The 26,507-nt window shown below is 40.6% G+C and overlaps 1 protein-coding gene across 1 annotated transcript in view; it reads right to left on the bottom strand.

The window, feature by feature from the left end:
- The window catches only part of Lyst (lysosomal trafficking regulator), a 142,950-nt gene that overhangs the window by 18,786 nt on the left and 97,657 nt on the right, over positions 1 to 26,507 (bottom strand). Inside the window, exons 36-46 of the mRNA XM_013014561.1 lie at positions 25,090 to 25,235; positions 24,908 to 25,004; positions 23,837 to 23,898; positions 21,729 to 21,784; positions 18,499 to 18,651; positions 15,654 to 15,898; positions 11,708 to 11,774; positions 9,884 to 10,040; positions 5,105 to 5,245; positions 3,441 to 3,658; positions 2,679 to 2,909 (exon numbers count right to left, since the gene is read on the bottom strand). Of these exons, the coding sequence (XP_012870015.1) occupies positions 2,679 to 2,909; positions 3,441 to 3,658; positions 5,105 to 5,245; positions 9,884 to 10,040; positions 11,708 to 11,774; positions 15,654 to 15,898; positions 18,499 to 18,651; positions 21,729 to 21,784; positions 23,837 to 23,898; positions 24,908 to 25,004; positions 25,090 to 25,235 (1,573 nt within the window). The remainder of the gene's footprint in view (positions 1 to 2,678; positions 2,910 to 3,440; positions 3,659 to 5,104; positions 5,246 to 9,883; positions 10,041 to 11,707; positions 11,775 to 15,653; positions 15,899 to 18,498; positions 18,652 to 21,728; positions 21,785 to 23,836; positions 23,899 to 24,907; positions 25,005 to 25,089; positions 25,236 to 26,507) is intronic.

Raw genomic sequence — 26,507 nt, 5'->3', positions numbered from 1 at the left:
TATAACCTGGGAATATGACACCTATTAAGGTACAGGCAGTAGAGAAACGCTCATTAACTATAAACTCTGAAATGCAAGGAGCCAGGACATAGTAGCTTCTCATAGGATGCTGGATACAAATGGCCAAGACTTAGTGAGAGAGCACAGACCCAGAGCATACAACACTCAAGAGTGCAGCCAGAGGTTTCCAAGAACATACAGCTGGATCTGAACCTGTCTTATCTGAGGGAGATGGTATGAGGAAAGGGGTGGGCAAATGGAGGAGGAGGGTGGGTGAATACAGTGATCATACTCAATGTCCATATGTGAAAATGGAACCAGGTAACTTGAGGGGGTTGGATGGGGATGGGAGATAGGGAAGAAGAATGGAAAGGGTGACACTGAGGAAGATGCACTGTACTCATAACTGACATGTGGAATCGAGCATCTTTATACAGTTTTTAAAGATAGTAATAAATAATAAAAGAAGAATGTGGAGCTTGAAGATTGGCAAGATGTGTTTGGGAGGAGTGGAGAGAGGGGCGTTTAAACACCTGCGCACACTGATGAAAATGATTTCCCCACTCCAAGTAAAAACAATTACTGGGAAGACAATCAGGAGAAAAAAGTCTTTTAGAGTAAACAGCCTTTTAGAGTGCCTCCCAGCAACTTTATTCTTTACATTCTCCTTTTGACTGTTTTATACTCTATCATAATCTCTTCTTTGCCAGTGGGTTTTGTTTTAGACATTCAGTTTTAGACATTCAGTTGTTTTACTTTCAACTTCTCACAGGAAATTCCTCATAAATCTAAAAAAATAACATACTAAGCAAATTTCAGCCATTTCCATGGAACGCTAATGATTTTCATTGTAATTATGTCATTTTTGGAGGTTCCTCAAAAGACTCCACATAGAGCTCCCCTATGACCCAGCAATCCCACTTTTGGACATTTACCCAAATGTTTACAAACAAGACCACACTAAAGCTACCAGCACAACTATGTTTATTGCCACATTATTTACTCTAGCTAAGAGATGGAACCAATCCAGATGCCCCTCAGTAGATGAATGGATCAAGAAAATGTGGTATATATACACAATGGAATTCTATGCTTCCATCAGAAAGAATGATATTGCCCCATTTGTTAGGAAATGGAAAGACTTGGAAAAAATTATATTAAGTGAAGTAAGCCAAGCCCAAAGAAACACTGGTCCTATGGTTTCCCTTATTTGCAATATCCAGTATATGGCTGAGTCAAGCAGAAAAAGTCAGATAAGGTGATGCTAGGGAAATGAACCCTAAGATATGTATTCAAATGTTTTTTTTTCTTTCATGTGATTGTTTCTAATGCATTTATAAGATTATTTCTTTGTTGCTTTGTATGTCCCTCCCCCACAGTATAACCGTGCTTTCACTGTATTTGATGTCAGTATAATTTGTGGAGGGGAAGGGGAAAAACAGTCGTTTAAGTAAGGATACAGGTGAACCCATTGCAACAATGAAAAGTACAAGTTGTTATGTCGAAAATGAACTTTACAACTTTGGTGGGGGCGGGGGGATTGGGCGGGGGGGGCAGGGGGAGGATGGGAAGGGATGGGAAGGGGAAGCAAAGGAGGAAGCTACAATGCTTGATAAGAAATGTACTCATTATCTTGCCCATGTAATTGTAACCCCTCTGTACAGTATTTTCACAATAAAAAATAAAAATAAAATACCAGGTGCTATGGCTCATACCTATAACCCTACCTACCCAGAAGATAGAATTTGGGAGGACTGGAGTTTGAGGCTAGCCCAGACAAAAGCCTGGGTGTCTGACAAATGCCTGTCATCCCAGCTATGTGGGAGGCTGTAGGTAGGAGGATTACTGCTGAGGCTAGTCTAGACAGAAATGTAAGACCTTATCTGAAATACAACTTTTTAGCTGCTCTTTAGCAAATATGAGCTGGGTATGTGGCTCAAGAGGTAAAGCATCTGCCTGACAAATATGAGACCCTAAGTTCAAAACTTACTTTAAAAAAAAAGTACATATCCCTTGGGGCTCTATTTCTGCCACCATACCATTAATTAGGGGAATACAGAATACACAGTTTGGGTGGAGTGAAGCACAGAGTAGTGAAGCAGTGGACGTGTATGGGAAGGCTTGCTTGAGTTTCCAATTTACAGGAAAAATTATACCAACTCTTGTTTTTACAAGCAGTATTTTCTATAATTACAAGAAGCTTGCGAAGTTCTTCTTTAAGTGTAAACCAAACCATTGCTCTCACTGGCCAGTGCTTCTGGCTGTAGATGAGGGGCAGGAACAGGCCATGCAGTGTACACAGGCACACCACACCCTCACTGTGCTGTCCTGACAGCTTCTCTCCTCTTGCTTACATAATCCTCTTAATTATGTGGCCATCTTGGGGGAAGGGAGACTATTGCCTGGCACATCAATTCTTATTTCCTCAGAGCTCCTCAGGCTCTCTTGATGTCACCAACTACAGCTACAGTACAGAAGAGAGAATGAGCAAGAGGGTATTTTCATGTTTTCACACACAGGACATTGCTCTAGCTCCTGTACATCGTACATTAGCTGGCACAAATCTCTAGAGCAGAGCTTGTCATTCCATTTCTGCATCCACAGAATCTGGGCAAGGGCCTGGCACTAAAGATACCAATCAGGCTTTGCTAAATTCTACAGAAACCAAACTGACATACCGGATAGGTAATTTCTTTGACCTGTTCCCGGGTCTCCCTGAATGCAAACTGAACCAACAGTCCCACGGCAGCTGGGAGCTCTCCTTCAATGTTGAGCTTGCCTCCAGGTCTACTGGCATGGGCTGTGTGGAACAGTTGGCGAGGGGTCTGCCCATAGGTTTTTATCATGGTTTCTAGTGCTCGTCTCTGAACTGGATCTTCCACTGCAGAAACATCCATTCCAAAATAGGTCTGTAGATGAAAAGAGTAAAAGAACATGAATGAGGTTTAGCTACAAATATAAAGCAAGACTCCACCATAATGCCAAACAGCAAGTTGCTGTACTTCAGGTAATGCTCTAGTTGTCTCTATTTCAAACACAACTGATTAGATACAAACTGATCAGATTAACTATCATGGATAACCTCATAAAGAGTGAACAATATTTCTGAGTATGTAAACAAAAACAATGCATACTTCCTGGTGCTAAATTCAAGTGTGTTTATGAAACTTCTTTTGGGCCCATGATCATCTACTTTATGAATATACATATTTAGGTACAGAAAAGTTAAGTTTCTACAAAAGGCTAATCTATCCAACAAAATAAAAAATACACGTGAAAGTCTAATAACTGCGATCCTCAGATCTCAGCCTCCTGAGCAGCTAGGATTATAGGTGCGAGCTACCAGTGCCTGACTTAACTTTGGCATCTTAGAAGAAACATCCTAATAGCCAATTTTAAAGCTTCTGACACCCGTGCAGATTACTTTAAGATTTACTTACAGCAGGATGGAAAACATTGATGGCTTGAACAGAAGCCTTCCCCTTTTGCTTGTACCCAAATACCAAGTCAATCCAGTGGCAGATATTCTGGGACACATGGTCAGACTCGAGAGCCTGCCGGTGGATGAGGATAAAGAGACGAGGATCATTCCGTGCCCACGGAGGAAGGTTGACGTGATTAACCCGCTCACCATTCTGACGCACACCAAAATCAAATCCTAAGGGAGAAGATGAAACCGTGGATGTTTAGCTCCCAGAGCACACTTCATCTAGTCTACTGAGCAGGACTTATGGGTCTTGGAAACAGGGGATTGTATAATACAACCAGGAAGGCAGCAGTAAGGGGCTGGCCTGTCCAGCAGGACTAATCAGCTCCCCTCCTCATTTCCCTACAGGTGGGCTGCATGGACAGATGGCATCCTATGGAAATCTGAGATCTTTCAGTTGTACCCTTCTACCACTTATAAAAGGTTAATCTACCCAACAACATAAAAAAGTACACATGAAAGTATAACAACCATGATCCTCAGATCAAAAGGCAGAAAACCACAGCCCATGGCGCCAAGGTTCCTCTCTTTGATCTTCAGATACACCGAGTTTAGCTATCTATTCAACTGTAAATGAGACCAAAATGAAACCAAGGCTTTATACAGCCATTTCCGGATTTCGGACATTACATTTCAGTAAATTTAACAACCTTTATATTGAGAAAAACTTGTTTTACAAAGTTACTACCAAGTACACACACTCCTAGAATGAACTGTTATAGTCTATCAAGTTTATGGCAAGTGTATCAGTCTGTTCTAACTTCCTTTCTGCTGACATATTCCTAAACCAATAAAATAATACCAACACATCCAATAAAAAGGTTCTTCTACAATGTCAGTGAGTTTGCATCTAACTATATTATTAGTCTGCTAGTGTAAAAAAGACCTTAGTAGTACTTATCTTTATACTTTGAACGTGGATGCAGTGGTATACCTCTGCAATCTCAGCATTCAGGAGGCTGAGACAAAATGCGCACATGAATGAAGTTAAGAAGACAATACAAAGGCACCTTACAGGGTTAGCTGGTCTTCTAGTAAGGTGCAGAAAGGCTGGCCAACATCACAGATCAATGGTGTCATAGAAGGTGAACTGTATTCACCAGTCTCCTGTGGTTACCATGCCATTCTGCTTAGAATGTTTTATTCCTATCTCTGATTTCTTCATACATTCACCTAGCTTTTCAGTAATCTACATTTTTGCTTTTAACAAATTCATGACTCTTATGAATATAACTTTTTTTTTTGGTTGCTTGTGGGGCTTGAACTCTGGGCTTGGGCGCTGTCCCTCAGCTCTTCAGCTCAAGGCGAGCACTCTACCATTTGAGCTACAGTGCCACTGAATATAACTTCTATAATCAGAAGAATAATTTGTATAATAAAACTGAAGTATATGCTTACAAATAATTTTAACAGTTGAATAAACTAATTGTCCTATAAAAATAGAATTGCCCTATGAAACACTAAAAATCCTCAAGCTTGCTTTGAAATAAAATAATATACTTAGAGGAATGAATTTCTCTTATTTGGGTACTCAGGAATTAGGACTGAGAAATGGAAAAGTACCCTATCATCCCAAGCTCTTAGAAATTATAATTTAGAAATGATACGATGGCTTACCTTCTCGGTTAACTAAGAACTCAGGAAGATAGAAAAACTCTGGAATAAGTTCTTTCACATCAGTCATGGATTCAAAAGATGAGAGGCGCCAAGTCGTATTGGTAGAATGAAAAGTTCTGTCTGGAATGTCAAAACTTTGATCTACAAATACAAATAACACAATTAAGATAAAAGATTTAGTTCCATTTCAAGCCTGCCATAGCATTTGCTACTCAAAATAATTTAAGATACTAATAGAGACATGACTCAAGTAGAGGTGGGCCTGAGTCTCAAGGTGCAAGTCCTGAGTTCAAATCTCAGTACGGGCAGATAGAAGGACAGAAAGGAGGACAGAGGGAGCGAGTCAGCCAGGTGCTGGAGGCTCGCTCCTCTAACTCTAGCTACTTGGGAAGCTTTGAGCAGGAGAACTTCAATTTAAGGCCAGGTCAGGTAGAAAAGTTTTATGCCAAACTTTGGGGTATTATCCATACCCAGTATGTAAGACCTTCTTTATTAAATGAATACCTAATAACTTTAAATTTGACTGGGTATAATGGCTCATACCTGTTATCCTAACTACTCTAATACTGGCGAATCTAGGCTAATCTGGGCAAAATGTTAGCAAGACTATCTCAATCAGTACATAAAGAATGTGGAAGTGCATGTAATCCCAGCTATGTGGGAGGATCCTGATCTGAGGCCTGCCCCAAGCAAGTAACAGGAGATGTTATCTAAAAAATAAAGCAAAAGATGGCTGGAGATTTAGCTCAAGTGGTAGAGCTCATGACTAGCAACCACAGGATCCTAAGTTCAAATCCTGGTACCTCCAGAAGAAAAAATAATAGGTAAACAGGTTTCTGCTTTTGCTTTTTTTTAATGGATAATGGGATGTAAGTATGATAAAGTACACTATGTGTACACATGACAGTAACATAATGAAAACTACTGAAACCTATTTTAAAAAAGGGGGGAGAGGACAAATGGGATTGAGAAAAAGTAATATAGACAGGGTAAAGTTTGTCATAGTACACTATACCATATGGATGTAAAGATCACAATAAAACTTTGTACAATTCATAATGTATGCTAATAAATTAAACAATAATCTCTTCCTTTCCAGGAAGCAAAATTATTCCTTCACTTCTAATTGCTAAGACAATTTGTTCTCCATTTTCTTGGTTTTAAGGTAGGCAGTTTGGTTTTTTAGATGCTCTAACTCTGAGCTAAAGCACTAAATAAAGTTTCCTATGAGGCTGGGAATGTGGCTTTGTGGTAGAGTGCCTGGCATACGTGAAGCTCTGGGTTCCATTCCTCAGTTCCACATAAACAGAAAAAGCTGGAAGTGATGGCTATGGCTCAAGTGGTAGGGTACTAGCCATGAGCAAATGAAGCTCAGGGACAGTGCCCAAGCCCTGAAGTCAAGACCCAAGACTGACAAAAAAAAAGTTTCCTATGAACAAAATCAAAACTAAGCACACTCTTGTTCATTAACTACTAATAATCAATAACTAGCTTTGGCTTGTTATTTTCTTTTCTTAGTTTAAATTTTTTTTTGTTATTTTAAAGGCTATGTACAGAGGGGTTATAGCTATATAAGTCAAGTAATGAGTTTTGGGGTTTTTTTTGGCCAGTCCTGGGGCTTGAACTCAAGGCCTGAATGCTATCCTTGACCTTTTTTGCTCAAGGTTAGCACTTTACCACCTGAACCACAGCTCCACTTCTGGCCTTTTGGGTAGCTAGCTGAAGATAAGAGTCTGATGGGTTTATTTGCCTGGGCTGGCTATGAAATGTGATCTTCAGATTTCAGCCTCCTGAGTAACTAGAATTATAGGTATGAGCCACTGGCCCCACGCACAAATCAGGTAATGAGTACATTTCTTTCTGGACAGTGTCACCCCTTCTCTTGCTCTCTCCCAGTTGTTTTAATTTTTGAATTTGCATACATTAGAAATATATGGGCTTCCACTTTCCCTGCCTTGTTTTGGCCAGCAATGATGTGATATACTGCTACAGGCAGGCCAGCAAGAAGAAAAGTCCAGCAGTGAATGAGCTTCTTAGGACTATACCAATCGTCTACAACATCTCTGGCATCACTCAGCCATGAACCTGCCTTTCATATAGAGCATAACAAACTAGCAGCATTAGCAAAGGAAGAGTTCCAAAAGGATGCTGTCTAATTTTTTATCCACACCTCAGGGCTCTATCAAGTAGCTTTCTATACTAGTTTCATCACTTTGTCATGTAGTTTGCTATGTTAGATAGCACTGCCTGCCCACTAAACAAACTCTGGGAAAAATTAAGATTTACAAAGGTTTACTTTCTCCCAGAAGGTGAGCGGGGACATTGTGTCAGGCAATGGTGGGGTCACAGCATCTACAGTGGACTAGCGAACTGTGGAACAAGAGAAGCACACATGGATTCTGATCAAATTTTAAGATGCTCTGGCCTATGCCAACTTGGAGTGAAGTGAGGATGTGCCACTGGCATCAGAGGCCAGGGATGCAACTAAAAATGTTATGCACAGTGCAGCCCCCTCAACAAAGAAAGTATGTAGCTCAAAGCAACTACAGTGGCAATTGTGGAAACCCCTGAATTATACCATAAATCAAGATATAAACTCAAGCCAGCATGGTGGCTCATGCCTACAACCCTACCTACTTGGGAGGCAGAGATCAAGATTTGTGATTAAAGGTCAGGCCAGACATAAAAGTTTGTGAAATCAATCTCAATCAATGGCTGGGTGGCTGGTGCAAACTTATGTCTATCCAAGCTTTGGGGAAAGCACAATGGTTGGACACAATAATCTGTCATCGGGGCTGGGAAGGTGGCTCAGTGGTAGAGTGCTTGCCTTGCATGCATGAGGCCCTGGGTTAGATTCCTCAGCATCACAGAAGCAAAAAGAAAAAAGCCGGAAGTGGCTCTGTGGCTCTTGAGCCCTGGGCACCCAGGCCCAGAGTTCAGGCCCCATGATTGGATCCCCCGCCAAAAAAAAAAATCTGTCATCATGGTGACAAAGGGCAGCCCCAATAGAAGGATCAGAGTCCAGCCAGCCTGGACACAAAGTAAGATCCTATCTTGAAAATAAGAAACATATAGGAGAGTCTGTGAGACCCTTACTTCTAATTAAGCTCAAGAAGTGGAGCTGTGGCTCCAAGTGGCAGTGCTAGCCTTGAGCAAAAAAGCTCAAAAACAGCACGCAGGCCCTGAGTTCAGCTCTCAGGATTGGCAAAAGAATAAATAAATAAAAAATAAAAAAATCATGCTTATCCAGCATGAGACCCTGAATTCTCAGTATCAATAAAAATTAATTCAAAAGCCAATAGAAATCATTTCAAGCTAATGTATGAAAATGAGTAAGAGTTAGGGTGGTATCAGGGTTTTAAAAACTTGTGCAAGTTGGGCACTGGTGGCTCATGCTTATACTCCTAGCTACTCAGGAGGCTGAGATCTGAGGATTATGATTCAACGCCAGCCTGGGCAGGAAAGTCCATGAGATTCTTATCTCCAATGAACCACCTTCTGGTGGTTCTGGAAGTAGTGCTGTGACTCAAAGTGGTAGAGCACTAATCTGGAACAAAAGGGCTCAGAACAGTGCCCAAGTCGAGTTTGAGACCTGTGACAGACAACACACACACACACACACACACACACACACACACACACACACACCACAACACAATACACAACATAACCAAAACACAACCTTAAGCAAAAATATACCATGAAGAAAATCTAATACTATATACAAATATATTTATAATAGTCATGAGTGAAGATTGAGATTTTAGATGAGTGGAAAATTTATACATTAATAAAAACAGTCTTCTGGGTGGAAATGTATAGCCCTTACTTAATCTGCAAAAGACCCTGATTTGATGCTCAGCACCACAAAAATAGCAACAACAAAACAACAGTTCTAGGTGGAGGAGGTGGCAGTTCTGTTACACACTGCAGTGGCCCATCCATAGCTATGAGATAGCTATGACAGGAGACCGTGCTTATAGGAGACTCCCAAGCTGATGTTGAACTACCAAGAATGAGGGAGAAAACATCTATACAGCCATCATGAGGGACATCTGCTTTGTGTTTATACAGGGGCAGCCCATTACATAGAAAAAGCAGGGAGAATACAAATTTCTTCCTCCAACAGGTTGTTGAAGAGTGAAAAATGTCAGAAAGTCCAAGACAAACTGAATGGGTAGATTCCCTGAAGAACTCTAAGGGTCATGAGGTACAAGTGCAGAGCTACTAGCTCAGTTCTCATTAGAGGGTGACAGAGTGTGTCCTCTTAGCATGACAGTCTGCAGTTCCCTCCTAAGTCACCTTCAGCCTGGGCTGCCACTCCAAACACCCAGGTGGAAGATCTCCAAGCAGGCAGGTGACAGAGCGGGTGCTGGCATGGCTCTCCAGCTATCTATGCTGTAAGAAACAACTGTGTTCCCTCTGCCACAGCAACCTCCAGCAGATAACTGCTATACAAACCAAGTACTCAGGCTCCAAAATCACGTATTAGATCTAAAATAATTATGTTAGGCTAAAAAGACTTTAAAACTGAGTTGAATATATTTTGAAGGGTGAAATTTGTGGTTTGTGAATTATATTTTAACTTTTTAAATAAAAATTGCATTTTTATAAACTTAGACATGTTTAATTTGAAGCTACCATCTCCAGTTATTTTGAGGAGAATTTTACTGATGGGAGAATTCTTTTTCCTAGAATTTGGTTACTTTCAGGTAGCTTTCCAGAAGCCGACCCAGGCTTCTGGTGACTTGGGGCAGTTCTGAAAAGCTTGTCACATACCTTGATAGGCTAGAAACATCTTGGTGAAGGGAGGCATCCTGACCAGGAAGTGGAGCACGGTGCCACTGTTGGAGTAGTGGGAGCCGTAGTGATAGGGCTGCACAGGTGGCATGGGATCGTCTTCCCGCACTCCTTTGCGGTACTCTTCCTCCAAGTACTGAGGACACAGAGCCGGCAGTTCATGAGGGGGTGTACTAGGCAGAGCTGGGAACGCTTTGCTGGTTTTCTTGTCCATACTCCTCTGTCACTATTCTCTTTAGCTTGTTCTCCTTCTCTACAGTACACAGACCCTGGCCATCCTGAGTGTCCAATCTTCCTGGAGCCTGCTAAGGCCTGGCCACGTGAGAGCCACCTGCGTTCTGTACCTCCTCACTCACCTCCCATAGGTAACCAGCCCCCACTCTGTGTCCTCACTCCCGCACTCCACTCACAAGTAGGGTTACTAGTGCGTATGCTGATCAAGCACTCAAAAATGAGAGCTGAGCTGGGTGGTGGTGGCTCATGTCTGAGATCTGAGGATCACAGTTCGAAGCCAGCCCAAGCAGGAAAGTCCATGAAACTCTTATCTCCAAGAAACCACTAGAAAAACGAAGTGGCAGAGTATTAGCCTTGAGCAAAAAAGCTCAGGGACAATGCTCAGGCCCTGAGTTCAAGCCCTACAACCGACCAAAAAAAAACAACCCTAAAAAATACTAACAACAACCAAAAACCCCCAAACAACCCCCCCATCAAAAAAAAACAAGAGCTGCTCCTGCTACTGGAGCTTCATGATACAGTAGACTTTTTCAGAGAAATGCATCTCTAGAGGAGGAAGGCACAGATATCACATGCTAGGAGTACTAATAGAACACCTGAAGGCTGTTTTACAGGGCTGTTGCACAATAAAAAAGAATATAATCATCTTTTTTCCTACTCCTCCCATCATAAAGCTGAGTTAAGTATCTGCACACTACTCATACCCGTGGCTTGCTGGCTCTGGTAACAGGTGGAGTGAATGCTGGAGACTGAACCCAGGACCCTTTGCTTGCCTGGCTTGCTAGCCTTGCTGGCTCTACCATAGCCACACTGCTGGCCCAGGGAAAATGCATTAGTAAGAGGTACTTCCTGACTCTCCAAACTGTCCCAGTTCCAAATGTAGACCAATCAGTGAAAGTGACATAAATAATGTGGTGAATATGAGGAAATTGCTTCTTCTGCTTCCTTCTTGATACTCTGTGAAGAGTGTAAGATGTGGCAAGCAACTTTTTTCAATTTCCCAGAACCTTCAATAAGATTATATGATATTTATAAATAAACAAGTAGATTTGCTTCTACTTAAACATATAGTCTCATTTCTATTTAGTAAGTTTCAGATCTGATAAATTTCTTTAAAAAAGTGTAATTTTTTGGATGTAACTAGCAAGGGTATGATACAAATAAATATGTCAATATTTAATATATAATAGCATAACGGTATATGAATTGATTTTATTTTTATATTTACTAAATTAATTAGCAGGTCTATTAATATTATATAAAAAGTTCTTTTAGATATGAATAGCATGTCTCTGAAAATATTTGTGATTTTCAAAGAAATATATTATGCTTGAAGAAACAATGGACTGTAACCTTTTAATTTATGCTAAAACATTTTCTTTTTCTTAATTTTTGAAGGTGTTTTCAGAAAATTAAGACAAAGTATTCTTAATTTTAAATTCTAGTTGTGCAAGTAGAAGTGAAAAACGGGAAAATCAACACTATCAATTTAAAATTAGGTGAAGCTTAAGTCTGTTAAACTTATCTCCATCTTTCATTTATCCAAGAGCCAGTAAAAGCTAAAGCTACCTTGTATGTGTCCACATAACGATCTTCTTTTTCTTTATACTGCACAGCTATCGGCTTAGAGAGATTTCTGCAAAGGAAGGGATGGTAGAAAGAACATGAAACAATTTGACACTGTCTGAATTAAGTTGCCTATGTCTACATCTTTAAAAAAAAAGAGAGATAAAATGATCAACAAGAGGCTCAGTCCTCAGTGTACTGCTTATACATGTTGCAAAGTCACAATTAAAAATTAAATTTCGCTGGGCATCAGTGGCTCACACCTGTAATCTTAGCTACTCAGGAGGCTGAGATCTGAGGATCACGGTTCAAAGACAGCCCAGCAGGAAGTCTGTGAGACTCTTATCTCCAATAAACCACCAGAAAACTGGAAGTGGAGCTATGGCTTAAGTGGTAAAGCACTAGCCTTGAGCTAGCCAGAGCCTAGGCTCAGAGTTAAAGCCTCATGACCGACAAAATAAAAATAAATAAATAAATAAATAAATAATTATAGCTCATTGTTCAGGAGGTTTGAAGCCAGCCTGGACAGGAATGTCCACAAGACTCTTACTTTTAATTAATCACACAGAAAGCTAGAAGTGGCACTGTGGCTCAAGTGGTAGAGCACTAGCCTTGAGCAAAAGGGAGCTTAGAGACAGCGCCCCAGCCCAGAGTTCAAGCCCAAGACCAGGAAAAAAACAAAATCAGAAAACCTATACGTCATAAACTACTATGGTGGAATTTTCCACAGAGCTATGCTAGCATTAGGAACTCCTGACTCAGACATAACCTACAAAGGACTGCTCCCTCTACCTGGGCATTCTCCTCCAATCAACTGACACTGATCCAGTCCCTGAGCTGTTATCTCCCATTTCCCAGACTCAATGATGGGAAGCCTGGTTTGGACAGAAATTATGATCATGCTGAGAGGTTGGGAAGTTCCCAGTCTATCAATAAAAACTGCAGAACCAACACATGCTAAACATAGCAAATTGTGATTTTGGAGTGAGTATATAGTCTGCTATCTAAGTAGGTGCTGAGTGACAAAGATGTGCCCAGTGTAAGTGTAAACACCACACATCAGGTCATGTGGCATTCCTGTGCACTGTTTGAGAGGAGAAAAGCCTCTGATGGAGTATGTGTGGGGAGTGGGGAGCATCTGGGGCTGAGGGATCAGCTGCCTGGCACACCTGGAGTTTCAGCAGATAGCATTATAATTAGAACAACAGCAAGATTTGCCCAAGGTTTAGTTAGTCAAACAGTTCTGCATGTCCAGAATTACACTTATTGTTTTTGTTAACTTATTATTTTCTAGAGACATCAACATAGTGACATTGAGCACAATTTTTGTTGTTGGGACTTTCTGAATTCTAAAATTTTTGTCAATAGATAGGAAGAAATCATGGTAAGATCTTTGCATGTAATTTTTCATAAATGCTGTAGATAAATCTTTTGGATACAATTGTATTAATGCTCTGTCTGAAAAATAAAAAAAATTACAGGAGAACAAGCAGAATAAACCCCAAAGCAGTCACAGCAGTAGAATCCATAGGTAAAACATTTTAGTAGAATGTAAGTAGATCCTTTGCTTGAGTATGTTTCTATGCATATAACATACTTCTACAATAATCTTTGTGCACCAGTCACTAAGACAAGCAATGACTAGACAAGACAGGTTCCTGCCACCATGAAACTTACTGTGAGATGGAGCCTTTCTGGTAGAGCACATGAACTTCACATTTCCCACAGGAAAAAAAAAAGTTCCTAGAAGCTAAACTGCTAAAGCAGAGTATGCACATTTTGAGAGTTCTTTGAATACACTGTCAGATTGCCTTCCAAAAAGACCATATCTATTTATATCAGCAATGTGTAAAGTGTTTAAATGTCTAACAGTGTATAAAATGTCTAAAGGAGAAACAACATGCCACTTGCTCTTTTTTAAATCAAAAAGTGCATTAAATAGGATATGATTTCTTTGCTAGGCCATTTTTGACCGTTAAAATTATTAAAACACTAACATATATAACAACTGGAATATTTGGAGTTAATTTTTTAACTGAGAATTTTTTTCAACTAAATGAGCAAAATACAGTTCATTTAGAAAAGATAGAATATTGATTTTTCCTTGAATTCTCAAATTTCAAAATAAGTAATTGGTGCTCTGTTTACTTCCCACGAGAAATAGGAGGTTTGTTTTGCCGTGCGTGCGTGCGTGCGTGCGTGCGTGCGTGCGTGCGTGCGTGCGTGTGTGTGTGTGTGTGTGTGTGTGTGTATTTGGTCTTTCAAAATGCCATATGGGTTTCAGCATTCCTAATCAGAAAATCTGAAATCCAAAAAACTCCAAAATTTGTAACTTCTTACGAAGAACATTCAAAGCTTCAAAATTTAAAATTGTGGAGTATTTCAGATCTCGGTTTTAGATTAAGGATGCTCAACTGGTAAAGCCTCAGAATACTGCAAAATCTGAACTCCCAAATCTAAGCCACTCTGGTCCCCAGTATTCAGATAAGGGTCCCCTTAACCTATGCAATTATGAGCTAGTGCACCTTTGCACTTCAATGCACTTCAACTGCTTGCAGTCATTTTTCTCTTCTATTCTGATTGCTCTGTATTAGGCAGTGAGAAGCATTTAAATGTCTTTTGTGTCATTTTTCATCCTTTTTTCCCTTTTAACTCAGGCTGGGATCTAGGAGTGAGATACTCCTACCTTTGTCTCAAAAGTAACTGAGATTATGTGTCACCAAGCCTGGCTTCTGTGTCTTTTTGAGAAAATGTTCATTTCTCCCCCCCCCCCCAACACACACCCTCCGTTCTTCCCTCTTCCTCCCTCCCTCTTTCTCTTTCTTGTATTAGTCAGGGCCCAGGCACTATCACTGAGTTCTTCTGCTCAAAGCTAGAGCTCTACCACTTTGAGCCACAGTGCTATGTCAAGTTTCCTGTAGATAAAAGTCTCACAGACTTTCCTGACAGGGCTGGCTGAGATCTGAGGATCTCAGCCTCCTGAGTAGCTAGGATTACAGGCATAAGCCACCAGTGCCCAGCAATTCCTTTGCTCTCTGACAAAAGATATATCCTAGGCTCAGATTGTATACTTTCTTCCAGTAAATTTAGGATATATGAGAAAATAAGAAATCACTATTTGTTGGCCCTATTGAAATGGTATTTTTTTAATTTTATTTTATTTTATTTGTGAACATACTGTGAAATGGTATTTTTAAGCAATAATCAACAACTGATAAGACATGAGACATGAGTCACTGGGACCCTGAACCTACAGCTCATCACAAGCACTACCAGAAAGGAAAATCACAGGCTTCTAGTATCAACCTAGACATCACTATCTTCAGTGGCTGCTTGCCAAAATACAGGGGTGAACTTGAGCAAGCCTCAAGAATGAATTCTCAGTCTCTAGAAAATAGATGCTAGAGAAGCAAACTAAATCATGGATGCCACAGAAAGAAATCAGCAACCACAGAATGTGAAGTGCACAAAATAAATAACTTTTTTTGTTTTGAACAAGTCAATGTCAGAAGAAAATAAAGAAAAAAACTTATATGCAAACAATTAAAAGGATATATACATATACACACGTATATACATATACACACATATAAAATAAAAAACAACAGTGGGCCTGTTGCCAACTAATCACAAAAAGAGCATCTTTAGGATAACCAGGAGACATGTGAAAATGGACTGGCTAGTTGATGGAACTGTTATTAATTTTCTTACATATAATAATAGCACTGCAGCTATCTAAGAGAATGTCTAAAATCAGAAAGAGAGATGACATCAGTTTGGTAAGAGTTTTGTTATTCTTAATTACTGAGTTGAGCTGATTAGGTAAATGATTAAACAGTCACTTTATTTTTATGCATGCTATGAAGAATTTTATGATATTTTGTGGAAAACCTCAATGACATCAATACAGCATATGGTGACTCTGAAAGATGGTAATGCTCTTACTCACCTGTAGATTGATGGGTCATTGAGATCAAGGGTCTCATTAACATAGTCAGAGAGTATAAATGGGAACACCGGATACTGCATGAGATCATTGAAGGATCGACCAGCATGTTTGTTTAGGTGAGTCAAATATTCAAAATTGGTAATTTGTCCAGCATACCACAGATTTGTTAAAGCAGTGATGTTACCATATTCCAGAAGATTTGGGAGGTTATTTGTGAGTATATTGTGATAAACATCATCACGGACCTAACAGGGAAGAGGAAGAAAAGACTCAGATATTTTAAGCTCACAGACACTTTTCTCCAGAGTAAATCAGGTTACTACTGATATCAAATTTTGAAGGAAAAAAAATTTTGTGTTAGTCCTGGGGCTTGAACTCAGATCTTAAGCACTGTACCTGAGCTTTTTTGCTCAAGGCTATTGCTCTACTACTTGAGCCATAGCTCCACTTCTGGCTTTTTTTGTTTGTTGGTTTTGGTGGTTAATTGGAGGCAAGAACCTATCAGGCTGGCTTTGAACTATGATCCTCAGACTTTAGCCTCCTAAGTAGGAGGAGTAATGATGTGAGCTAAACAGGGTACAGGTGCAGAACGTCTTCCTCCAGACATAGGCTCTCAGTTATTATACCTTGCTGCTGGGAAAATATTCTAAGATCACTTGGTAGTAACTTCTAAGTTGTTATTTATAACTTTTTTTTTCAGTTGTGGGGCTTGAACTCAGGGCCTGGGGCTAGTGCCCTACCACTTTTTTTTTTTTTTTTTTTACTGTCCTACCACTTTTGAGCCACAGTTCCACTTCCAGTTTTCTGCTGGTTAGTTGGAGGTATGAGACTCATGGACTTTCCTGCCCAGGCTGGCTTTGAATCATGATCAATTGATCCTGACCTCCTGCATAGCTAGGATTACAGATGAGAGCCACAATGGCTAGGCTTTGTTGTTCATAACTTCTGAGTTATGCACAAAAGTCACTTCTATACAGATAAAAAAATCAATGAAAACTGTAACCCCGCTGTACATCACCTTTATAATAACAAATTTTTAAAAATACAATTAAAATGTTAAAAAAATCAAAGAAGAAAGTGTATTTTTTTCTAGACAAGTACAGTGTAGTATAGTAGACAGAGTGTGAGAGAACTGGGTGAGTCTAGATACCCTCAGGGTTTATGGCATGGACATTAGAAAGATGAAATTTCTGCCTACAGAGATAGGAAAAAATTAAAGGAAATTTTAGAGGAAGATTCAGTTCATTTAAGTTTGGTGTATACTAAGTTTGAGATTCTAGTTGGTGACTTCCAAAAAGATGCCAGTACAAGTCATTTTATGACTCCCAATATGTAAGAGCAGAGCCAGGTATGGGAGGTAGAGATCAGGGGATTATTGTTCAACAGCAATCCAGGCATATGCAAGATTCTGAAATTCCATCTCAATCAATGGCTAGGCATACTGGTGTATGCCTATTTTCCCCAGGAATATGAAGAAACACAAATAAGAAGATCTCAGAAGAATACAGTAAGATGCTTCCTCAAAAATAACCAAATGCAAAAACGGGCTCCTGGCTTACAAGAGTGAAGACCTAACATTAGTTCCTAGAATGTCCAGAAAATACTTATCTCTATACAGAAATGTATTTATTTACATTTGTAAATGTGGCATTTGGGGGAGAGGCTTGGGCACTGATCCAAAGCTGTATGCTGTTAAGATGGCATTTTCAAGCCATGAGAAGGGATAAGAAGAGGTCTGAGAAAGATACCCATGGTGAATGTAATAAGATGAATAAAATGCCCATGAAAGAGAAGGTGAAGAGAGAAAAAGTAGAAACCCAGAAGCTCAGGGAAGTCTTCTTCCAGGAGGAAGACTAGCCAGCTGTCTAGAAAGCTTCTGGTAGGCCAAGCAAGGAAACAGGAAACAGGACCAGGAGAGGAAATACAGCGACAGGAGCAGTTCAGAAGACAGCTTCAGGGAGGAAGTGGAGTCAGAAAGTACATACAACTTTCCCCTAAAGGGTTTTCACAAAGGGATTGAGACAAATGGCAGATGAAGGAACGTGCATTACGGGTTGGATTGTCATGAGCAGGAGCTCATGCTTATAATTTCAGCTACTGAGGATTTGGAGATAGAAGGAACAAAGTCTGTGGCCAGTCTTAGCAAAAGTTAGCAGCTGGGTGCTTCTGATTCATGCCTGAATCTTAGATACTCAGGAGGGTGAGATCTGAGGATTGTGGTTCAGCCAGCCTGGGCAGAAAAGTTTGTGAGATTCTTATCTCCAATTAACTAACAAAACACACACACACACACACACACACACACACACACACACACACACACGGCATAGTAGTGCATGCTTTTGGTCTCAGCTACTCAGGAAGCAGAGGCAGGATGATTATGGTTCAAGGCCAGCCTGGCTAGTATATGACCTCTGTCTGAAAAATGGACTAAAAGCAAAAGAGCTAGGGGTATGGTGCAGTGGCAGAGCAACTGTCTACCAAGCATGTGCCCCTGAATCCAATCACCAGAATGAAAGGAACAAAGAAATAAAAGATGGAAGGAAGGAAGGAAGGAAGGAAGGAAGGAAGGAAGGAAGGAAGGAAGGAAGGAAGGAAGGAAGGAAGGAAGGAAAAAGATGGCCCTTCTTGTACTTCTTTTAGTCTTCTGGAGGAACCCGAACTGAATACAATTTTACAGGTCAAAAAATGCTAATAGGTTCAAGGATTTACTTTAGTAAAGGCCAAGAGATAAAACATTTCACTACATGATTTCAGTTTAAATTAAAATTTACATAATTAGTATGAGCCTTGGTCACATGCTTGCCTAGATGGCAGGCATCTTATTACTTAAGGTTGAATTTACCTTGGTGGTATCAAATGCCAACAAGAGTGTTCTGCCATTTGTTAGAAAGATTTCTACAGCATTATCTCTCAATTGCCACCATCGCTTGTGAACTTCTTTAATTTCTTCATATGTCCAGGAAAATGATGCTGGTTCTAAGTCTCCATGAAGGCTCTAAGACAAAGGAAACAGATAAAAGTATTTGTATTGCATGAAACAGTTATATTGATTTTAGAGTAAAAAAAACTATCAAAACAAAATAGAAAACCTGTGGAACATTTGTGGGAAAATGGTAGGTACGATTATCTGAAAGCCTTTCCACTATAAAAACAGTACATATGCTAGAGTAATTAATTAATCAAAAAGAAGTAGCACTTTATGTTTTAGAGCAGTTACAAGTCTGCAGGAAACCTAGCAGGAAGTATAGAGCTCCTTTTGTCCTCCTGTGCTACCTCTACACTCAGTTCTCCTATTAGTAATGTCTTACAGTTGGTATGAGTATTGATTACAACTGATGAAGTAATATCTGTATGTGATTTTTACCTCCAGCCTATAATGTCATTCATCCTATGAGTTTGGATGTTCAGCCCATTTCACTATGGTATAGACCAGTTCTGCCAACCTAAAAGCTTTCAGTACTTCCTTCCTTCCTTCCTTTGTTCCTTCGTTCCTTCCTCCCTTCCTTCCCTCCCTCTTTCCTTGCTCATTGTTTTCATGTATCCATAGTTTTGTTTTTCTGAGAATGCCATATGGTTGGAAGCATGCTGTATGTTAGATTTCTAGTTAGCTTCTTTTGCTAAGCAAATCTTCTAAATGCATAGCTGAGCTTCCAAGAAACAAGGAAATGAAACCTTTGTGGTCAAAAATAAAAAAGAAATGCACAAAATAGTAGTTGGGAGGAAGTGACCCTTTGGCTGCCTGGTTGTGCATGTGTTCATATGTGTGTGCATGTTTGCATGTTTGTGCATGTATGCACAAATACTGCTTCAGAAGTGAAGTGACTTAAATTAATATCCACTTGGGGACAGAAGATGAGCTCTGTCTTCCTTGGAGTAATGGCGTTGAATTGAGATTCCTTCAGAAGCCTAGAATCTATGCAGAGCCGTGCTCTGAGTAAATGATTTGAAAACAAATGTGCCCATTACTAAAGGAAAAGGACCAGGAACTGGGTCTCTGTCTTGGGTCCAGGTGGACAATAGAAAGAGATCTCTTGAGAGAGAACATAGAATCCATGTCCTCCCTCTCTGCATGGCCTCAAAGCCTCCCAGCTGTGAAGTGGCTCTCACACCAGAGTCACCCACAGAGGCCAATTCCAGTTTCTGGAGGAACACTGTTACACAAACACAGAAAGAACACTTGCCAGTCAGTTCAAGCTAGAGAGCCACAGATTCTCTCATGTGGCCTCAAGGGAAGGACATTGACCAAGGAGGCACTAGAAGGCTGTGTCTTTGGGAAGGCAGCCTGATCTGCAGAGAACCCTAGCTTGCTCAGTCACACCCCACATTTGGGGATGAAGAGTTGGATCCACAGATCCCTCTTGTTCCCTTCAAAAATAAAATGAGAGCCGGGCATCGGTGGCTCACGCCTGTAATCCCAGCTACTCAGGAGGCTGAGTTCTGAGGATCGTAGTTCAAAGCCAGCCCGGGCAGGAAAGTCCATGAGACTCTTATCTCCAATAAAAACCACTAGAAAACTGGTGTAAGTGGTAGAGCATTCGCCTTGAGCTGAAGAGTGCAGGGACAGTGCCCAAACCCAGAGTTCAAGCCCCATGACTGACAAAAAATAAAATAAAATAAAATAAAATGAGGAAAACATTGAAAAATAAGTCTAATCTTTTATAAACCAATGCTAACTATGAATTGTGTTATTCAATACTTTAAACAGAGAAATCATGATAAAGTCGCCACTAAAGTTTAAGGTTAGTTAGAACTTTCTTCCTCCAACTATGTCCTAGCTCGCCTGAGCTTCCTTTTCTTTTCTTTTTTCCTCTGAACTGGCTAATAGAAAATTCAGAGCAGAATTCAGAACTCAAATTGCAATTACTGTTTTATTTTAAGCTCTTTATTCTTCTAAATCTTAAATCATTGGAATTTCTCTATTTATTCTTTACTCCTGTACTGGGTATGGAATAGTTTTTGAGTGGAGTTAGGGAATACACTATAAATAAAATGTAAATTTTTTGTTTTGCTCTTTTTGTGTGTGTGTTCTAATACTGAGGACTGAGCCCATGACCTCATGCGAGCTAGGCAAGTGCAGTACCACTGTGCTACAATCCCAGTGTTAAACTCTTTTAATGGAAATGTAATACTCTCAAACTAAACCAAACTCCTTCTTTATTTAACTTCAGTTTCATCTACTCAGTTCAACATATATCCAGCAAGCAACTCTAAGCAACGCTCTGCACGAAATAATCAATGTTAAGACTAAAAAGGGACTTGAGACTTGAACAAAAGTTTAAAATGCATGACAGTAAATGTCATGTGAGATGAACTGAGAGTTTCAGGAAGCAGCTAGACTATGCTACTCAGGATAGTATGAGAAAGAATGGGCAAAAACTGAAGTAACAGCAGCGCATTAGAATCTGACTGATGGTAACAGCTGAGATGCAGGTGCCAAAGTTAGAAGAGATGATGGTGCAGGCTTCTTTGGGTGTGCCAGCCTGAATCTTAAATGCTGGGCCTGAATGCTGTCCCTGAGCTTCTTTCTGTTCAAGGCTAGTGCTCTAGCATTTGAGACACAGTGCCACATCTGGCTTTTTCTGAGTAGTGTACTGGAGATAAGAGTCACACAGACTTTACTGCCTGGGCTGGCTTTGAAGTGTGATCCATAGATCTCAACCTCCTCAGTAGCCAAGATCATAGGCGTGAGCCACCAGTGCTCAGCTCACAGGCTTCTTTTTGTTTTTTGTTTTTTTTGGTGGGGCCAGAACTCTGGGCCTGGCCGCTGTCCTTCAGCTCTTCAGCTCAAGGCTAGCACTCTACCACTTGAGCCACAGCGCCACTTCCGGCTTTTTTCTTTTTGCTTATGTGGTGCTGAGGAATCGAACCCAGGGCCTCAGGCATGCAGGGCAAGCGCTCTACCACTGAGCCACCTTCCCAGCCCCCTCACAGGCTTCTTTTTAAAAAGATGTTTGAAATTGAGCCCAGTCTACATGGTAAGTGACATACAGAGCCCTAAGAGTTCTACCTACTCTCTCAGGCTTTATGGTTGTAAAATCTGTCTAGGTTTAATGTAAGAAAGCCTCTACTCACCGAATTTTCAACTGGATCAGAAGCATTATCTTCTACAAAATACATTCCACATTTACCTGCAGAGAGTAATTGGACAGAGTTTAAAACGTTAAGTGAAGTGTTTTCAGCTGTGGACCTCTGGGGTCCATTTGCTTGCATCTGAATCTCAGCACTTAAAAAGAGTTCCAAGCACTCAAGTGTTTAAACAAGACTTGTAAGATCTCAGACAAGTTGCTTAACCTCTATATGTCTTACTTTCCTTATTAAAAATAAGTGGGGCCAGGCTCTGGTGGCTCAGGCCTGTCATCCTAGCTACTCAGGGAGGCTGAGATCTGAGGATCATGGTTCAAAGCCAGTCCAGTCAGGAAAGTTTGTGGGACTCTTATTTCCAATTAACCAGCATGAAAAAGCCTGAAGTGGAGCTATGGCTCAAATATTAAGAGTACTAGCCTTGAGAAAAGAAAAAAAAAAGCTCAGGAACAATGGCTAAGCACTGAGTATAAACCCCAGTAGCAGCAAAATAAATAAATAAAAATAAACAAGCAGGGTTGGGAGAGTAGGAAGCTATACTTCAGCTACTGTGAAACTAACCAAAAATATGTACAAAATGCTTATCAGTCCTGCCTTGCATTTAATGCTAAATAGATGCTGGTTTTTTGTTAGTACCATTATCCTTCCTATCATATACATATACCAATTTGCTTTATTCAGTCACACACTAAAGTCAAATGGTCCACTGAATTTTCTAGTAAAAAAAGATAATAATCATTAATAATTTTCTGACTGAGCCACATAGCAGAGAACAAGAGTCTCAGTGCTTTCCTGCATCTGGGCTAGCTGTTGCAAGTCCCTGTACAAGTGTCACAATACTAGGACCTCCTGGGACTCTGCCACTATACGCTGTCCACCCTGTAGTGCTGGGTTGACTATGAAGGCCTGGGTGATTCAGTAGAGTCTAAAAGTCTAAACGTGTCTACACACATTTCTAATATATAATTTAAAAACGATTAAAGATAAAAACGTATTATGCAAGGAGAAAGCCAACTTCTTGTTTTAACAGTACTGGAGTTGAACTCAGGGCTTCTCTCTTCTTAGGCAGGGGTTCTGCCACTTGATCAACATCCGTAGTCCTTTTTGCTTTAGTTATTTTTTTGAATAAGGTCTTGTGTTTATGCCTACACTATGATTCTTTTCTTTATACTTCCTACAAAGTTGGAATGACGGGTACACACCACCATGCCCAACTTTATTGGGTGAGATGGGGTGCCATGATTTTTTTGCCTGGGCTGGCCCTGAACTACCATCATCCTGATCTCCACATCCTGAGCTGCTGAGATTACAGGTATGAGCCACCATGCCCAGAAGAAATTAAATTTTTCACCATGTACATTTTAGAAAACAAGCGCTCATCTCTTCACATTCATAAGTCATAAACATCACAGCAGTCCCTCCTTGCCTGTGCTTTTGTTTTCTGAAGTTTCAATTATTTGTGGTCAACCACAGTCTGAAAATAGTGGATGTAGTTAATTCCAGAAACAAACAACTTACAAGCTTCAAGTTACACACCATTCTGAGCAGCGTGATGACATCTGCCCTGTTCTGCTTCACCCCTCCTTGCTCAGTGTCCAGTTCTGCACATTCTATCTGCTACCAGTGCATTCATCCCTCAGCTGTCTCCACTGTCAGATCAACAGCATTGCTGCAGTATCAAGTCCCCTTACTTTATTAACAAGTGTTGGAGCACACACATGTACAGGGAAGCTATCAAGTGCTTCCCTTTAAGCAAGGTGCAGTGAACTACCGAAGAGACCATAGATAACATAAGGCTCTCCTCACTACATCTATTAATTATTGTTGATCTCTTATCAAGGCTACTTTACACTTTATCATGGTATGTATGGTACAGAAAAAAGCCTGGCACACATAGGGACTGCTATCTGCGGTTTCATGCATCTTACTAAGGATTCTAGAGGATAAGAGAAGCTATGAGATCAAGCTATATGAGATGAAGGCAAAAAGTCTCTGACATCTTAAAGAAAGTTGATCTAATTTGATGGCAACATGCCAAAAACACTACAAATGATCTAAGAATACAGTAAGGCATATGTATGTAACATCCTTCAACTTACCTAACAGCAATTCACCAGCTGTCTCTCTGGATGGTGCAACACTAATACATCTTCGATTTATTCTGCCAAAACATATTCCAAATTACACATCTCTCCAATTTTGCAATAGAAGCCTTATTTTATTTAATAGAAGACTTACGCAGGCAGAATATAGTTTCAACAGCATGAGATGGTGTGTCAGAGCCTACATAACACATTCCAGTGGAGGAGAAAATGATTGCAGCCTTTAGAAAAGGCTAAGACTACATATAACCTTTATGCAGCATATATGTATTTAGTTATGTAAGAGAACTTTCAATGCTTTGTATTTTAATTGTTTTATGCCACTGGTATTTCTGTAAATGAAAAACCTCCTAGTATTCCAGGAAAAATAGAACTTTGGAGTCAGAAAAGTTTCCTGTTCTTGTTACTTATGTTTTTTTTTTTGTCTCAGGTTTAGTCACATTATTTCTCTCACTGGTTAGTGATAAGACTGAGGCAGAGGGGGTATATGTCCAAGATATGACAATTGGAAAGAGTAGGAATAAGGCTGGGTGCTAGTGGCTCACACCTGTAATCCTAGCTACTCAGGAGGCTGGAGTCTGAGGTTCATGGGGTTCAAGCCAGCCTGGCACGAAAGTCCATGAGACTCTTATCTCCAATTAACCACCACAAAACTGGAAGTAGCACTATGGTTCAAGTGGTAGAGCCCTCGCCTTGAACTGAAGAGCTCAGGGACAGCACCCAGGCCCAGAGTTCAAGCTCCAGGACCACCACCACCACCAACAAGAAAGAACAGGAATGGGACCTGAACCTTTGATCACTGCACTACACGGATGATGGTAGTGTCACCAGCAACTCTAGCTACCTTATAGAGCTATTTAAAAAGTCAAGAACAACAACACATGCATACAGGAAGTGCCAGAACATGATGACTGACATCCAATAACCCTGCTTCAGAAATTTCATGCAGCTTCTGCCAATCAACCTTGTGTTTAAAACCCACAGTACTTAACACAAGCATTACACAAGCCCTATAGTGAGTACTGAACACTCACCAAGAGTGAAGGGGGTCCATGGACTCACACCTACCTTATGGATTCACTGGCAGCTTTGTCTTTGACAGTAGAGGAGAAAGAAGAGTGAGTTTTGTCCTCAAACAGGTAAGAGAGTGGTGGCTTGAGCACATCTGCTGATGAAAGGTTCACTGTTTATCTGATGCCCACAGTTTCTCTCCACAGTAGCACACAAGAGGTGGGGACACATACTCTTACCTTCTGACTTTTGTCTGCCCCTCAGGAGGTACTTATTTGGAATAGCTAAGTAGCATCTCTGCAAGCGTCTCCTCTCCCGGTTTGGGCCTTCTGTTGGATCCAGCTGCCACGAGGTTGGATAGTAAATGGGGTCATACCACACTGCCCTGTGGGTGAAAAGGAAAGGACATTTATTAAGGAGAGGCCAATGGGTCAGACTCTTGGAAAAAAATCACCACAGAGACTAAGTAGATAAATCATAATTAAGGAGTAACAGCTAACATATTTATACTACACACACAGAACAAAAAAAATCTTCTAAAAACAAAAGCAAGAGTGCTGCTGAGCCTCCTTCTGGAGCAAGTGATGCATCTGCTCTCCCAGCTGCTAATGTTGTCAGCTACATCACTACCACCATTAAGACCCAGGTAACATCACATAATACTCTGGATTCGATATGGTTAGTGGACAAAAACTGTTTCCCAAATCAATCTTGTATATTTCCCATTGTCTCCTCTCTAACAGATTTAGTTGTTGTGGTATCATTTTTGGGGGTAGTAGGGTTTAAACTCAGGGCTTCATGACTGCTAGGCCTGGGTGCTGTCCCTTAGCTTCTTTTGCTCAAGACTAGTGCTTTAGCACTTGAGCCACAGTATCACTTCCAGCCTTTACTGAGTAAACAGTTTATTGGAGATAAGAGTCTCACACTTGGTGCTGGTGACTCATGCCTATAATCCTAGCTACTTAGGAGGCTGAGATCTGAGGATGGCAGTTCAAAGCCAGCCAGGGCAGAAAATTCCCCATGAAACTCTTATCTTCAATTAACTACTCAAAAACCAGAAGTGGAGCTGTTGCTCAAGGTGGTAAGAGTGCGAGCCTTGCATTAAAAAAGAGCTCAGGGATAGCACCCATGCCCCAAGTTCAAGCACCACAACTGACAAAAAAAAAAAAGAGAGAGCCTCATGGACTTTCCTGCCTTGGCTGGCTTTGAGCCACAATCCTCAGATCTCAGCCTCCTGAGTAGCTAGGATTACAGGCATTAGCCACCAGCATCTGGCTCATAATGCATCTTTTAAGTCACATTAAAGTCCTAGCTAGAAAAATATCCATTCCTGAGGCTAGGAAGGTGGCTCAGTAGTAGAGCGCTTGCCTTGCATGCATGAGGCCCTGGGTTCGATTCCTCAGCACCATATAAACAAAAAGAAAAAAGCTGGAAGTGGCACTGTGGCTCAAGTGGGTGCTAGCCTTGAGCTGAAGAGCTGAGGGACAGCGTCCAGGCCCAGAGTTCAGGCCCCAAGACTGGACCACCCCCCCAAAAAAAGAAAAATATCCATTCCTGAATTATCTTTTCAAATATTTCTTTTTCATGAACATCCTTTATAATTAAAGTCAGTTTTATTGTCTGAAAGAACTAATACCTCTCCTTTCTCCTTATTTTC

Source organism: Dipodomys ordii, unplaced genomic scaffold, assembly GCF_000151885.1.
Source record: "Dipodomys ordii isolate 6190 unplaced genomic scaffold, Dord_2.0 Scaffold24, whole genome shotgun sequence".
NCBI classification, from domain to species: Eukaryota; Metazoa; Chordata; class Mammalia; order Rodentia; family Heteromyidae; genus Dipodomys; species Dipodomys ordii.
This window is presented reverse-complemented; position numbering and strand designations above follow the sequence as displayed.